Consider the following 14600-nt stretch of genomic DNA (forward strand, 5'->3'; position numbering starts at 1 on the left):
TGGGATTCATTTCTCAACTCATAGGAAAACATTTGATTATCATTATACACTAACTCGATCCTCATATGTAACCCCGTTGTTTGATGAGTAATGACAATCACACCTGATAACCAACTTAAGCAAAACAGAAGTTAAATTAAGAAAGATGTAGAACCAAAATCCGGACATGTCTTTATCTAACTGAATCGTAGTGTTCCTAATATGGTATAAAATACGAGATTAGATAGGAAACCGTTCATATATATATATATATATATATATATATATATATATATATATATATATATATATATATATATATAAAGTAATATTAGCAGTCGGAAAGACACAACTATATTCATTTATTTACCTTAAAAAAAAATATGCTCACAGCCACAGGCTCATCACCTGTGGCAAATGGCAAGTCATGTCAGTGCTACCAACCGCTCGTATGAAGCAAAACAGAGCGCACCAAAGCCTGAGTTTTTCAGCAGATGTTTTCACCAGATTTTAGTACGCGACTTTTGTCTTTGACTGTACGTATAACCAGGTGATTTCGTTGCTGAATCATATTTGTGGTAGGTTGTGAAGGAGTTCCTCTTCAGCAGTGGAGTAAGAACAGGCTACATAATTATGTGATCATACTGACAAAGTTACGGGTGGTACAGGGGGGCGCGCGGGGCGTGGTGTATACCGATGTTCTGCAAACCATCGTAATGCTGGGTGGAGTGCTGGCGCTGGTGGTGCTGTGTTGTGTGCAGCTGGGCGGTCTGGGCCATGTGTGGGCAGTTGCAGACCACGGTCAGCGTCTACAGCTCTTCAAGTTAGTAATGTTGTGTGTGACTTTATAGCGTTTTTTGACTGTGTGTGTGTGTGTGTGTGTGTGTGTGTGTGTTTTAGAGTTTGTTTTCAAGGGTATTTCTGCGTCTAATCCTTCAATGTTACGCTACCTTTTGTAATCAATTAACCGTCTAGCCTCGAAATTCTCTTCATATTCATGCCTTGGCAATATCTTACACACATACGTTAATATACCTTATCTCCTACAGTCCAGGCTTACTTCATCACTTAATACTGCTGGTATAGTCAATCCACCTTAACTTGGGAGGATATTTTCGTTATTTTGCAGCTTACGTCTCGTAGCTCAGTGGCAGAATAGTATAACACTGTGGGTCTACATCCTTATTTTCGTGAATAGAACCATATCCATATTTTAATCTCTAGCTAAAGTCTGGCATCCAAGATGGAGAGACGGCAATCTAAGGTCAAATTAATGTGAACAAAACAATGCACCATTCCAGTGTTAATGTCTTCTTATAGAACAACACTGAGATGGAGAGACAGGAATTTTCCGAATCAGACTGAACACTCTGGCATCTAGTGTTAATGATTTCATATCATAGCATTCAGTTGGAGAGAGAGAGCAGTATTTGGTGAATATGAATGTCTTGTTACAGCTAACTTATTAAGATGGAGAGACAACAGTTTTAGCGAAGAGTAAACTCGTGTAACAACTCACTGGTCAAGACAGAGATAGTTGCAGGTTTTAGACCATGTAAATATTGATCAAGTATAACGTTCTTAACGCCCATAACCCCACATTTACCTCCGTCACACGATCTGATATAAGGTTTCACCAACGTTATGAGTACTAATTTTAATCATAGGCTACTCTAGTTAATTCATGCCCATGCACCATCAGTATAATTTCATGCATTCCTCTTACAGACGTTAATATGAGCATAAACATACAGTACACGTATGCACTCTCTTTTCATTCTTTCTTGATTTTCGCACCCATATTCTACCAATATCTCAAACCTGTACGTGATTGTGGTTACCATCATATCTCCCCTTTGACATCCTCTTCTCATCGCCAATACTTTGCGTTATTAATGAGTGATACCAGTTTGAGGGGGGGTTGTGGTAAAGTGCACCTATAAGTTGTCTTCATCCTAGAAGCTAAATCAGCTGCCAACTAGAGAAAATCGCTTCTCATCAGTTGCAAGAAAGAGTTGGAAACAAATTTAAGATGTGAAATAATATATGAAAATTTTTAACAATGATTCTTTGGTTAGACTTGGAGGTAAGTGATTCCTGTCTGTGTAGCTAGTTGGCAAGCGTTTAGCAACATTTCACATACTCTGGTATCACTAACTCCTAGGGTCGAGGGTAGAGTAGTACAGTATCTGCTTCGGTCTGTCTTTACGAAAACCTTCCTCCCTCTCTTGTACAGCATGAACACCAGCCCGTACATCCGCCACACCTTCTGGTCCACCGTGGTTATGGGCTTCACCAACTCATTCATCACGTTTGCATTCTTCCAGCCCGTGCATCAACGTCTCATCTCCGTTCACTCACTCGCTGTTTCACAGAGGTACACTCATTTAGATACGATGGGATGGAGTACATACAACTGATAAATTTCTCTTAACAGAGGACCATATTTTTCAGTACTTATCATGTTCCTTAAGACGATATATTTACCTTACGGGGCCAAATCGGGTGGTGCTGGGATCAGTGAAGACTATCTGTCCCCCTCAATATTTGATCACCTGAAGTTAAAACGATCAGAAGGAATATAAAAAGAATAAAATGAAATACATAGTGAGATTCTAGAGAGTATTATTTTTCGTTTTCCTTCCACCGATTTTATCCTCTTGTCATGAAGAATAAGTCATGTCGTCTCCTGTAACAGTTCCTCTAGTCATATGACGTGTTCTGTTGGTATATTCTCACAACTTATAGACGAATTTATTCATCTAAGGAGAGATGATTTGTAAGTAACCAGTCAGTGAGAGCTATATCTAACACCCTTAGTTTAAAAACTGTTTCTTAAACAGACTAAAAGAAAGTATCTGGAAGTGGCAAGAATAAAATCAAGAAATCGTCATCCGGCTGGAATGATTAATGCCTTCCGTCTGAATATACAGTGGCAACCATCAGTTCTTTTGTCAAGTTATGAAGCTGAACAAATTGGAGAGAAAATAATAATAATAATAATAATAACTAATTTCCTATTTTTTTTTATTGTGTAGCCACAATAAGGAAGCTTCAGCATAACTATTTATAGTATATAAGGTATGGAATTTTGGCATCATAACCAAATCTGTGACCTTTTAAACTAGTTCAAGGTCATTCATATTTGGAACATAGATTAACCTAAAGTAGCTTCTTGTGTAATATCAACAAAATCTGAAAACAAAGGTGTGGAAGAAAGCATGAATACATTTTACATATGTCCAAATAACTGGCTAACTGTATGCTTACTGTAACCATATTGTTTTAGATAGTAAGAGAGACCACAGCTATATTTCTGTACAGTTGCAGCTTTAAAGCTTTTGTGGCTTTCTCTAATTCGTGGGACAAAGAAAACACTGAGCAGATTTGAATTCTGTACTTTCCACTAGGCTAAATGACAAAATATTCAGCCAAAATTCTCAGCAACCTTTTTTACCATAGGATATTTAGCGAAATAGCTGCATCTCAGTTTGTGAGATATTTCAGTTTCAAAGATGGAATTCTTGCACCAAAAGTGAGTATATGACCTTCAAAAACAGGTCAAGATCATTTATATTTGGCACAAGTACTTGGGTTACCCTAAGGTACCTTCCCGTATAATATCATCAAGACCTAAGCAAAATAAGTGAACAGAAGAAGAAGAATATACGAAACCAACAGGCTTCGCCATTGATGTAGCGCAGCTTATAATAATAATAATAATAATAATAATAATAATAAAGCACAGTAGGGAAAATGGTGGAATGGCATAATATAACGTGGATATGCGAGGCTGCTGCTGGTGATAACGATGATATTGATGGTGGTGGTGGTGATGATGAGGATGATTAGGATGTGGAGGCGGAAAGGGAGGAGAAGCAGAAAGATACTGACAGTGATATTTCTGATAAGGTTTATGATAACGATCATTTCCATGATAAGAAAATGAAGTTGCTGACTACGATAATCGTGATTCAGTGGTTGACAATGATGCTGTTTCAGGTGTTGCTGTTGTTGCTGCTGCTGCTGCCATGCCTCTCTTGATAATGATTACCATGATAATGATGATAATGATGATGTAAATGATGATGATGATGATGATTCAGATGTTGTTGTTACGATGATGATGATACACTCTGAGTTTCATATAAATGATGATAATGACACTGTCCATCACTATGATTCTAATAGCAACTCCTTACACATTCCAGAGTAGCATGGTCGTACCTCGGTGGGTTGATTTGTGTGTGGACACTGTTCTTCTTCTCGGGTCTTGTAGCTTACGCCACATACAGCCAGTGTGACCCTCTCAGTGCTGGCAAGATAATTATACCAGATCAGGTTCCGTATTATGCACATTCTGTTACTATATATTACTTTCCGCCTTTTTAAAAGACAACTGATATATTAGCAAGCCTTGATTGACTAAGTAATCCTCATTTGCTCAATAATTTATTAAAATATTTGTACTAGGAAGGTTAACTGCCCATAACATTATCGAATCACACGAGGTAATACGCTGTTTGGGCCTTTTGGTTTCTTTTGGTCGATTTACATAAGATAATTTAATTATTCTTGTCCTGTCAGTTCGTTGACTTATAGCTCAACATCTTCTGAGCCTGAGGAAATCGATCGTTGGACTGACAGATTTACGTTATTTTCTTATGTGAAAACGCTGTTAAATGGACAGTTCAATATAGTTTCTGTCGTTTCAATATCATGAACGTCACTGCATTCTGAATTAAGTAGATGGCCATCATTTACATATATATATATATATATATATATATATATATATATATATATAGATAGATAGATAGATAGATAGATAGATATATCTATATATATATCTATCTATCTATCTATCTATATATCTCTCTCTCTCTCTCTCTCTCTCTCTCTCTCTATATATATATATATATATATATATATATATATATATATATATATATCTTTTTTTACTCCATGCATAATGGAAATGGCTCTTCGGGTTTGACTTTGCTTCGTGTGATTTTTTTTTTTTTTTTTTGCCTTATCGTTCCGTTTAGTTTTCCTAACGACTTCATTTTCTTGCATTGTCACTGTCGTTTCAAATAGGCCTATTCGGTATCATCGTCGTGATTTCCTGTCAGTCAACATTTTTTATATGCTTTTCTCCTGCGAACAATGATTTTAGCACCCTGCCTTGACACGCAAACCGGCATATTATTGCAAATATTTCTACGCGTTATTCTCGGCAAAACTTTTCACTCGCCCGGCATCAGTTTATTAGTGCAAATCTTCCACATATCTTCGATATTATCTACTTGAAATTAGTTAATCGGGTTAGTTTTGCGTCTTATATTGTCGACTGTGATTTTTATGAAGATAGGAACAAAGAGGCTATTTATACTGGTCTTGCAGTTTTTATTAATTTCAGATCTGATGATATATTTGTTGCTGTTACAATAATATACATCACCATTGCACATATTGACGGACCAGTGTATGTTTTTAGGGCAAGATCGAATATATTATCACCACAGATTGGTGATTTCACTGCCTAAGGTAAAAATGCATCATCTACCAATTCTAACAACCTGCTTCCTTCTTTGACTGTACACGAATCACTCCGATCGATCTTTGGATTACTGAAATCTAAGATAATGCCGTAGGCCTACATATTATTTATGGCTGATATTTTCCCACCGTACACTAAATTATTATTATCCTCGTCTTTCTTTAATGGTCTCTATAATCTATAAGAGAAATTGCCTGCTTGAAAAGTCGGACGTGCAAGGAATCCTGTGATTCAACAAAAGTTCATTGAACTCTTTTATGTGATTTTTTTACGAATATCATAACACCCCTGCCGGCTTTATGCAGTCACTTTTTTTTTTTTTTTCAAGTTTTTGTAGCTGTACTTGTCCCATGAGGTGCCTGTCACGAGAGTTTATCTACGATTCTGTAAATAAAATCATGTCTGGATTTTCGGTGGAAGCATTAGTATAACAAATCTTCATTGTTTGAAAATTGTACTAATTGCATTCTGTTGGGGCGCCAGTCATCCACTCACTCAGTGTAGTGGTACGGTACTCTGTTTCAAGTAACTCTACATTGAGTGGCAAGTCATATGATTTCTTGTAAACCAGGAAATCATAACGCGCTAAGTGGTAACCTTATAACCGGCCAATACGTGTTCCCTACGTGTCAACAAATGGTTTGCCAAGGGTTAGTGCGCCTCACAGGAAAACAACTACCGGTAACTAAAAAAAACAAACAAGAAGCCTCGCATCAGGACGAACCAGCAGGTGATGACCAAGGATCGAACAAAAGACATGGTGTGGAATGCAACATGAAATGTAAGGGGTGCGAATGATGAGGTGAAGGACAGAGGGATTGTCGAGGTGCTTAAAGGTGAAAATTTGGACATATGTGGATCAACTGAGACTGAACTGCGAGGTGAAAGTGAGAAAATGGGAGTATGGATGGGATATATGCGTGGGAGTAGGTGAGAATGGAAGGACGGAAGAGGGTGTCTGTATTGTTGTGTGCAAGAGATGGAAGAAGAATATAAGAGAGAATGAAACAGTAGGTTTAAGGATTGTGCGGGTACAACTGAAAGTGAGAATACAAACGTGGGAGATTGTGTGTCTGTGTACCAAAGCAAGATCGTGTAAGCATAGTGAAAGAAGAATTCTGGCCAAATGTGGAAGTGTGCATAGAAACGTTTAAGAGGAATAAGAGAGTGTTGTTGACTGGAGATATTAAAGTACGGAATGTGAAGATGGATGGAGTAGTTGGTCAGTGGGGTGTGCCTACAAAAGTGTATGAGAATGGCAGTGCTCGAGTGGACATCTGTTTGGGGAGGGGGTTGGTGATAGCCAATACCCTCTTTAGGCACAAAATCATCCACATGTATATGTGGTGAGTGATGGGAAGGGTGGGTGAACTGAATGAAAGGAAGGCAATGATGGATTATGTGGGTGTAGATGACAGAATGAGAAGGTATGTAATGGATGCAAGAGCATACGGAGGTTTGGAGAGTAGACCACCACTTGGAGGTGAAAGTCAAGGTTCAAGTGCAGTGGAGGAATAGAGGGGGGGGGGGAAGGGCAGGAGGATGTAGTCCATAGAAAGAGGGTAGAAAGGTTGCAAGATGAAGGAAAAAATGCAGAATAAAAGAGAGAAGTAGAGGAGCGATTGGGTAAATATGATTTGGAGCAGACGAAGGATGTGGAAGGTGTGTGCAAGATTTTCACAGAAGAAACATGTGCAGCATGTGACGTGGTGTGCGGGGTGATGAGAAGACGAAAGGGGGTGCAGGGAATAGCATGGTGGAATAAAGAGTTGAGGCAAGCTGTAGTGCAAAAGAAGATAGCATATAATGAGTGGATGGGAAACGGAGGTATGGAGGAAATTGAGAGATTGAAGAGAGAGTTATATGTTGAGATCAAAAGAGAGATGAAAGGATTAGTATGAAAGAGTAAGAAGAGAGTGGATGAGGAATTTGGAATGAATTCGAGTGTACAGTAAAGTGGAGAGAATGTAAGAACATGTTCTGGAAGGAGGTAAAGACAGTTAGAGTGGATGATAAAGAAGTTAGCCACGGAGTACATGATAAAAATGATAGATTGATAGCAGAGAAGGGTGAAAAAGTGAGCATATGGAAAGAACATTTTAAGGACCTGTTAAACATAGACAATGAGTGTAATGTGAGTATAAATGGCTGGAGAATGGCTGGGGGAAGAAGGGTGGTGAGAAAGGAGGAAGAGATCAGTAGGATGGAAATAGTGGAAGCAATGAAGAAAGTCAAAATGGGAAAAAGCCCCAGGAATTGATGAAGTATATGGTGAAGTGATGAAGCATGGGGGAGATATAATAGAATGGATGTGGAAAATGTGCAGATCGGCCTGAGAGGAAGGTAGAGTCACGGAGAATTAGAAGTCAGGTATAGTTATTTCCCTGTACCAAGGAAAAGAGGGGAAAAATGGTAATCATAGAGGAATCTGTCTTCTTAGTGTGATAAGAAAAGTATATAGTAGGATACTTATTGACAGTTAGGGAAATAACAGAAGATATAGTTGAAGAAGAACAGGGAGGTTTTAGGGCAGGAAGAGGCTGTGTGGATCAGATATTCATCCTTAGGTCTTTAATGGAAAAGTTTCTAGAGAAGGGAAAGAAATAGTATGCTGGCTTCATGGATTTGGAAGAAGTATACAACAGAGTGGATAGACAAGGAATGAGGAAAATACTAAGAATATATGGCGTAAATGGAAAATTTGTTAAATTCCGTGAAAGGTATGTATGAGGGTGCTAAGGCTACAGTGCCTGTGGACGGTAAATTAAGTGAATTCTTCCATTTCCTTATTGGATCGAAACAGCGATGTGATAATTGTGTCTCCATGGTTGTCCAATCTGTATATGACTGGGATTTTTAAATAGATACAAGGTACGTCAGTGAATATTGTACCAGACCGAATGAACGAAGGCAGTGTTTGGGAAGTGAACATACCTGTAGGAGTAAAAAAGTCGCTGCATGATAGTATTGTGATAACAACTTTTACATACGGAAATGATGTTTGGACCTTTTTGGAAGAACACAAGTCAAGGATGAGAGCAGTGGAAATGAGTTATTTGAGACGAGCATGTGGAGTTGCATGAAGGGACAAACTGACAAATGTGGAAATGAAGGAGCGTTGTTGTTGTGTGAATGTGGATGTGATAGAAAACGTTAGGAGAAATGTATTTAGGGCGGTCTGGCCATGTGGAGAGGATGAAGAGCGAGATACTGGCAAGGAGAGTGTATGTGAGTGAGATGGACTGGAGAGGCATATGAGAGAGGGGTGTGTGTGCTGGGGTGACGGCAGTGAAATAGAGGGAGGGCAGTGCGACGTGGAGGCGATTTATTCGTGGCCACAACTGGATTAAGGCGTCTGGCAGTAGACAGGTAGATAGATAGCCATTCCTACACATGATATTCATAGTACAGCAGGTTCCAGAAGCGTTGTGAGACACACTGCATTTGGCCCTGTTTAATGGTTCACATCCTCAATAGAAACTACAACACTGCTACAGTTCACTGACGCGACATGCCTCCCCTCCTCAGAAATCCCCTGACACTCTGTCTATACCCGAGGTGAAGTCAGATCTATATGAGGCGACTTGTGATCTGATATCACCTCACCTACCTTCCTGTAGTAGGACCAAGGGAGCCATTAACTGCCTCACTATTTGCATCATTATCACTATTAAAAGCAAGGATAACTCCTCTAGAACTACCTTTTTCACCTAGCATTCACTACCCTGTTTAGACGAAGGCCGCCTCTCCTCTCATGGCTAAAGTTGTATCATACATCAACAAACAATACACCGTCTTTCCTACTCAGACCCTCTAACCTACTGTTGACTCCAGTCATCATACTAAGAATAACAGATTCAGTATCAAACCTGTGGAGTAGCTCACAGATAAGTACTTTCTGAACTTCCAGATAAGGTCCCAACTTCCAGATAAGGTCCCTGTACTTCCTGAGTATCTCTGCTGACTTGCCTGAAGCTACATTATTAGTTCCTGCCACAGCAACAAAGACTGAATCTTCTGAGGTGTTGCTAAGTCGTCAACTCTCTTGAACTCGTCCTGCATCCAACCCCCAGGACAGCAAAAAATGTTTCCTCGCGGAACATTTTGTACAAAACTTCTGATGTCTATCAATGAATCACCTAGGAGTGTGATGTTAGGCTCTTCTTGCACTTTAGCTTCCAAACTTTGGAAGCTAATTCCTATCAGTTACACTCCTGTTACTGTTGGCAATCCACCTTAGCCTTGTATCCTTGCCTAACTACTTGGAAGCCATCACAGTCTTATAGCCAGGTCTCTGCCTTAACCATCCTTGTCTCTAAGTTGTCAGCCTAGCCCAGCACCTCGGCTCCCACATGCTCAACGTAAACTGCCTTTGTGCTGACTTGGCCAGTCTCATCTTCCCACCCTTTCTTTCTTTCACTGAACATGGTAATAGCCTCATTGTTACTTTTAATCACTAAACTGAGCGTAGTCTTTAATTACACAGTAGGCAGCACTTAAACATATCGTCTTCCTTCAGCAGGATATCCTTATGTACTCCCTAAAGCAGTAGGGACAAGGAAAGCATTGGGTAGGTTCCAACTTAGTGAGGTTGGGCGGAGCAGCAGTTCACTAGGATGTGCAGTCACAAGGAGGTCGCAGGATGAACTAGAATGATAATTATAATATTAATTAGGTGAGGATATGGAGAGTGTGAGTGCGTTCAAGTACTTGGGTAGTGTGATGAGTAAGGATGGAACTTTGGGGGATGAAGTGCGTGAAAGGGTACAGCAGGGAAGGAAGGTTGTTGGTACACTGAAAGTAGTGAAGAGAAATAGGGAGGTGAGTATGGAAGTTAAGAAGTCACTGGATGATAGTATTGTGATCCCTACCCTGACGTATGGAAGCGAGGCGTGGACCTTGCAAGAGGGGAACAAGTCAAGAGTGAGAGCAGTGGAAATGAGTTACTTGAGAGGAGGATGTGGAGTGACTTGGAGGGACAGGTTGACGAATGAAGAAGTGAAGGAACGTTGTAGGGTGGATGTGGATGTGGTTGAGAAGATTAGGAGAAATACACTGAGGTGGTTTGGACATGTGGAGAGAATGGAGAATGAAAGACTGACTAAGAGTGTATGTAGGTAAGGTGGAGGGAGAGAGAGGGAGGGGTAGACCGAGGATGAGGTGGAGGGATGGAGTTGAGAGGTATATGAGGGATGGCGGGTGAGCTGGGGGGAGGGTAGTCAAATGGTGGGTGACAGCGACTTGGAGGCGTTTTGTCTGCGGCCACCCTTTGCCGGATAAGGGCGTCGGGCTATAGATAGATAGGTAGAATTAGGCAAAGAATATGCAGTGAAAGCATTAGGCAAATTCTATATTTCCACAACCCATCAAAATTCCTCTTGCAACCTACGACTCATAATTGGAGATCCAGTGCCTAACCCAACCACCAAGTTTCCTTCACATCTCATCAAAACTGTTTGAGGTAACATTCTTTAGTGATTTTCAGTTTCAGTTTTTCCCAGTGACCTTGATCGTTGATAGATTATTCTCAGAAATCAAATCTAATTACCCTTGTCTTCGAGTGAATACTTAATCACTGTTTAGTTTACTGGGGTTAAAGACTGTTAAAACTGATCTTCCCATATGAATTATATACTGACCCATTTATCTAATATTTATTTTATTTATTCACGACACATGAGTCCAACTTTGACCTCGCCATCTGAACTGAACTTTTCACTGATTGCCCTCAAACTTGAAGTCCTCTGTTCTCGACTAACCCTTAACGTTTCCACCGGGTTACATCCAAATGAGATCAATACTGTTTGAGTTGACCTTGCCCTTTAACTTTGTCATTTGACCTTTCTCTGTGACTTTGACCTTTGATTCGTTCTCAAGATCGAAACCTCGTATTTTTGTCTTCTTGTCAACCCTGCTAGAAAACTTTGTAGCGTAGATATCAGAAGACATAAATATACTGTTAAGTTAAACTTGATATAGGTCTTTGATCTTTGATCTATTGTCCTCATCTACAAAAGGACAGTCTGTTAGGGGATTCTCAAAATCCACTACGTTTCATCCAAATATGATCATAACAGTTTTATATATTTTGCTCACACATAGAGACATAGGTAAAAATTTTATCATATCCTGTTATCTTTACCCATGGTTGACTGTTCTCAAAACTTAATTTCTTTATTCATGCCGTTCTTCAGTCCATCCCCGATGTTTAGTCAAAATCAGATAAAAACTATTTAAGTTCATTTCGATTAGTCAGATTTTGCCGAGTGCTGTGATTTTGACCTATGTTTCTAAAAATTCAATGGGTACATTCATTGGCCGACTCTCAATCCAAACCCTTCCATCAAGTGTGATTGTAATCGGATAAAAACTGTTTATTTCGGTAAACATACACTCACATAATGAAAAGAAGGACATATATGCCACATCCAGTGGAGTTCGGTTTGGTAGGAATAGTTGTTGCTGTCATAGTCGATTACGTCATAACCAGTTGAATCTTAACTTGTAGGGATAATTGGTTGTTGTAAGTGAGAGGAATAGTTTGTTGTTGTTATGGTCGATGGAGTCGCATCCAGTTGGGTCCAGATTGGCAGGTATAATTGTTTTTTATAGTCGATTTTAAGCTGTTACAGAGCCAGGGGGGGGGGGAATCCTGTGAGCATTATGTGCTCGTGCTCGTCGACGGCCATTGGATACTATTGTATCCGTGGCAGTGTCAAATATTTCTCGTGTAAGACAGTGTATTTCTCGTTGCAGGTGTTTGAAGGAGTTATAGTGACGATGATACGCTTTCTTTAATGTCTTGCGTAATTCTGTTTTGAAAATCCTTTACTGAATAATTTTCTTATGATCTGTGGGATTCTTGTACTAAAGTCTTCCAAATTTGTACTTGTTTCTGTGACCCGTAGCAATTGGAACACATATACACCTGGAACTCTAGGTTTGTTTCCCGACGAATTTGGGTATGATACTATTTCAAAATTATAATAATCGCTTTCATCATAGCGATTTGTTGATATAATTTTGTTTTCTGTTTTTATATAAAATTCCAAAAAATACTAGTGTTTCCGTATATATTTCTTTTATCCTTTCATTTATTTCTCCATAACTGATTAAGGATATGAAACCGTCACACACACCCACACACACACCCACAGATGCTCTCATAGTTGAGATCATCATCATCATAATAATATTACTACTATTACCACTACTACTACTACTACCACCACCACCACGACTACTACTACTACTACTACTACCATCACTTCTACTACTGCTACCACTACTACCATTACTACTACTACAAATAATAATAATAATAATAATGATATTGCTGCTACCATTACTACTGCATATTGTACTATATGTACTGCAATATAAGTTAAATGATCAGTCGGTGGTTCCCAAACTTTTTCGTTGTGGTTCCGCTTCACCAAATAAATACATCTGTTGGCCACCCTCGGCATTATGAACGTAATTTTGTGGCCCCTATCTATATAATCAATTAAAAAAAGCAAACAAAGCAGCATCACTCTAATGAGCACAGTGGGTTTGAGATTATTACTCTTCGAGTGCTAAAAAAAAAAAAAATAAATAAATGCACCAAAATAAACACCTTATAAGTGAACTGAAAACTTAGTGGCGCGGTTGAAACTGCATTGATGCTAGAAAGTGGGGAATCAGTGGTTGAGACATAAGAAGTTTATAAATATCCACTGCATGCGTTATGCTTTTTATGGCAGTTGCTTAAACTAATCTGATAAAAAAAAAAAAAAAAGTTTTGAAGAGAAAGGTAAAGATGACTGAAAAAAAAATTCAATGAGCCACTTTGCTAAAGCCAAACTGGCAATCTTTCCTTTACCTTGCAGTGTATGGTAATCGCTTTTGTGTTTGACGTTTTCATCTTTTATTGCCTCAAGGTACACTCTGCAAAAGACGGGTGGCAGAAAAAAAAAAAAAAATTGTCACAAATAAAGACTCTTGAAAATACTATAAACTTCTATCGTCAGTGGCCTCAGCTACTTAAAGTTAACCCATGCCTCTTGAAAATGCACCGTGGTCCTCCAGGAGACCATGGACCCAAGCTTGGAAACCATTCGATTGAACGTGTTGATACTGGCTGCTGCTGCTGCTGCTTCCACTGCCGCTGCCGCCGTCGCCGCCGCCGATGCCGCTGCTGCTGCTGCTAGAAGGGGAAAAGAATGAAAGTTCCAACAAAGATCACATTAGCAACTACTTTTCCCCATTAGATCTTAATATCCAATTGTGTTCTGTTCATCTCACTCAAATGTAGATACTGTATAACCCTCATTAATAATCTAGAGAAGGCTACCGATGTGTAATTTGCTAAATAATTCTGTAAGAAAGAGGTGTTAAAATCACTTTAGTCAGTTAGAATACAATAACAAAGTTATGCCTGAGGTTGCAGATTCATATTTTTATCTTCACTCATAGAGCCAGCACAACTTGCCTCTGTTTAATTCCTTCAACATAGGGACCATTTTTGTATGGTACTTTTTCTACTAACTGGTAATATTATTCAGCTCACGAGAAACACTCGATATGATGGCAATTATCACTAAAAATTTTAACCTAGGAAACGCCTCTCGTACCGAACGGCTTTATCTGTGCTATTCTCATGTTTTATAATTCTGAAATTCTACGCCTACTACAAAGAAAGAAAATAGATCATTAATGTGGTCAGTATGATAAACAATGCCATCCTGTACACGGACATAACATGCAGTGTATTGTTCAGAAAGAATATGAAATAAAACTATTACAGTTTGATTTACTAAAGAGTACTTTATCTTTCAGCTTTGTTTTTCAGCACTTCCAATTTATGGTTAAGCGTGCTTCCAGACAGTTTTTCAAAAATATGCGAAATATGCAGCGTTGGTTGCCTTTGTTCATCCAATTGCGGTTTGTGATAACTGTTTTCTTGCGATTTCCCATCTATTGAGCTTCCCATAAACAAGGCCATCACAGCACTATTCTCCTCCAGACAGCCTAGTGGATCACATTATACCAGCAGGGGACAGAATATGGCTTGCAAAGA

The 14600-nt window shown here is 39.1% G+C and overlaps 1 protein-coding gene across 1 annotated transcript in view; it reads left to right on the forward strand.

The window, feature by feature from the left end:
* The window catches only part of LOC145396233 (sodium-coupled monocarboxylate transporter 2-like), a 30625-nt gene extending 16878 nt beyond the window's left edge, over positions 1 to 13747 (forward strand). Inside the window, exons 2-4 of the mRNA XM_080269666.1 lie at positions 648 to 802; positions 4191 to 4320; positions 13610 to 13747. Coding sequence (XP_080125792.1) covers positions 648 to 802; positions 4191 to 4320; positions 13610 to 13747 — 423 coding nt within the window. The remainder of the gene's footprint in view (positions 1 to 647; positions 803 to 4190; positions 4321 to 13609) is intronic.
* Positions 13748 to 14600: the final 853 nt, after the last annotated feature.

This window comes from Coenobita brevimanus, chromosome 35 (genome assembly GCF_032717465.1).
Source record: "Coenobita brevimanus isolate Jiangsu-jjx chromosome 35, ASM3271746v2, whole genome shotgun sequence".
Lineage (NCBI taxonomy): Eukaryota > Metazoa > Arthropoda > Malacostraca > Decapoda > Coenobitidae > Coenobita > Coenobita brevimanus.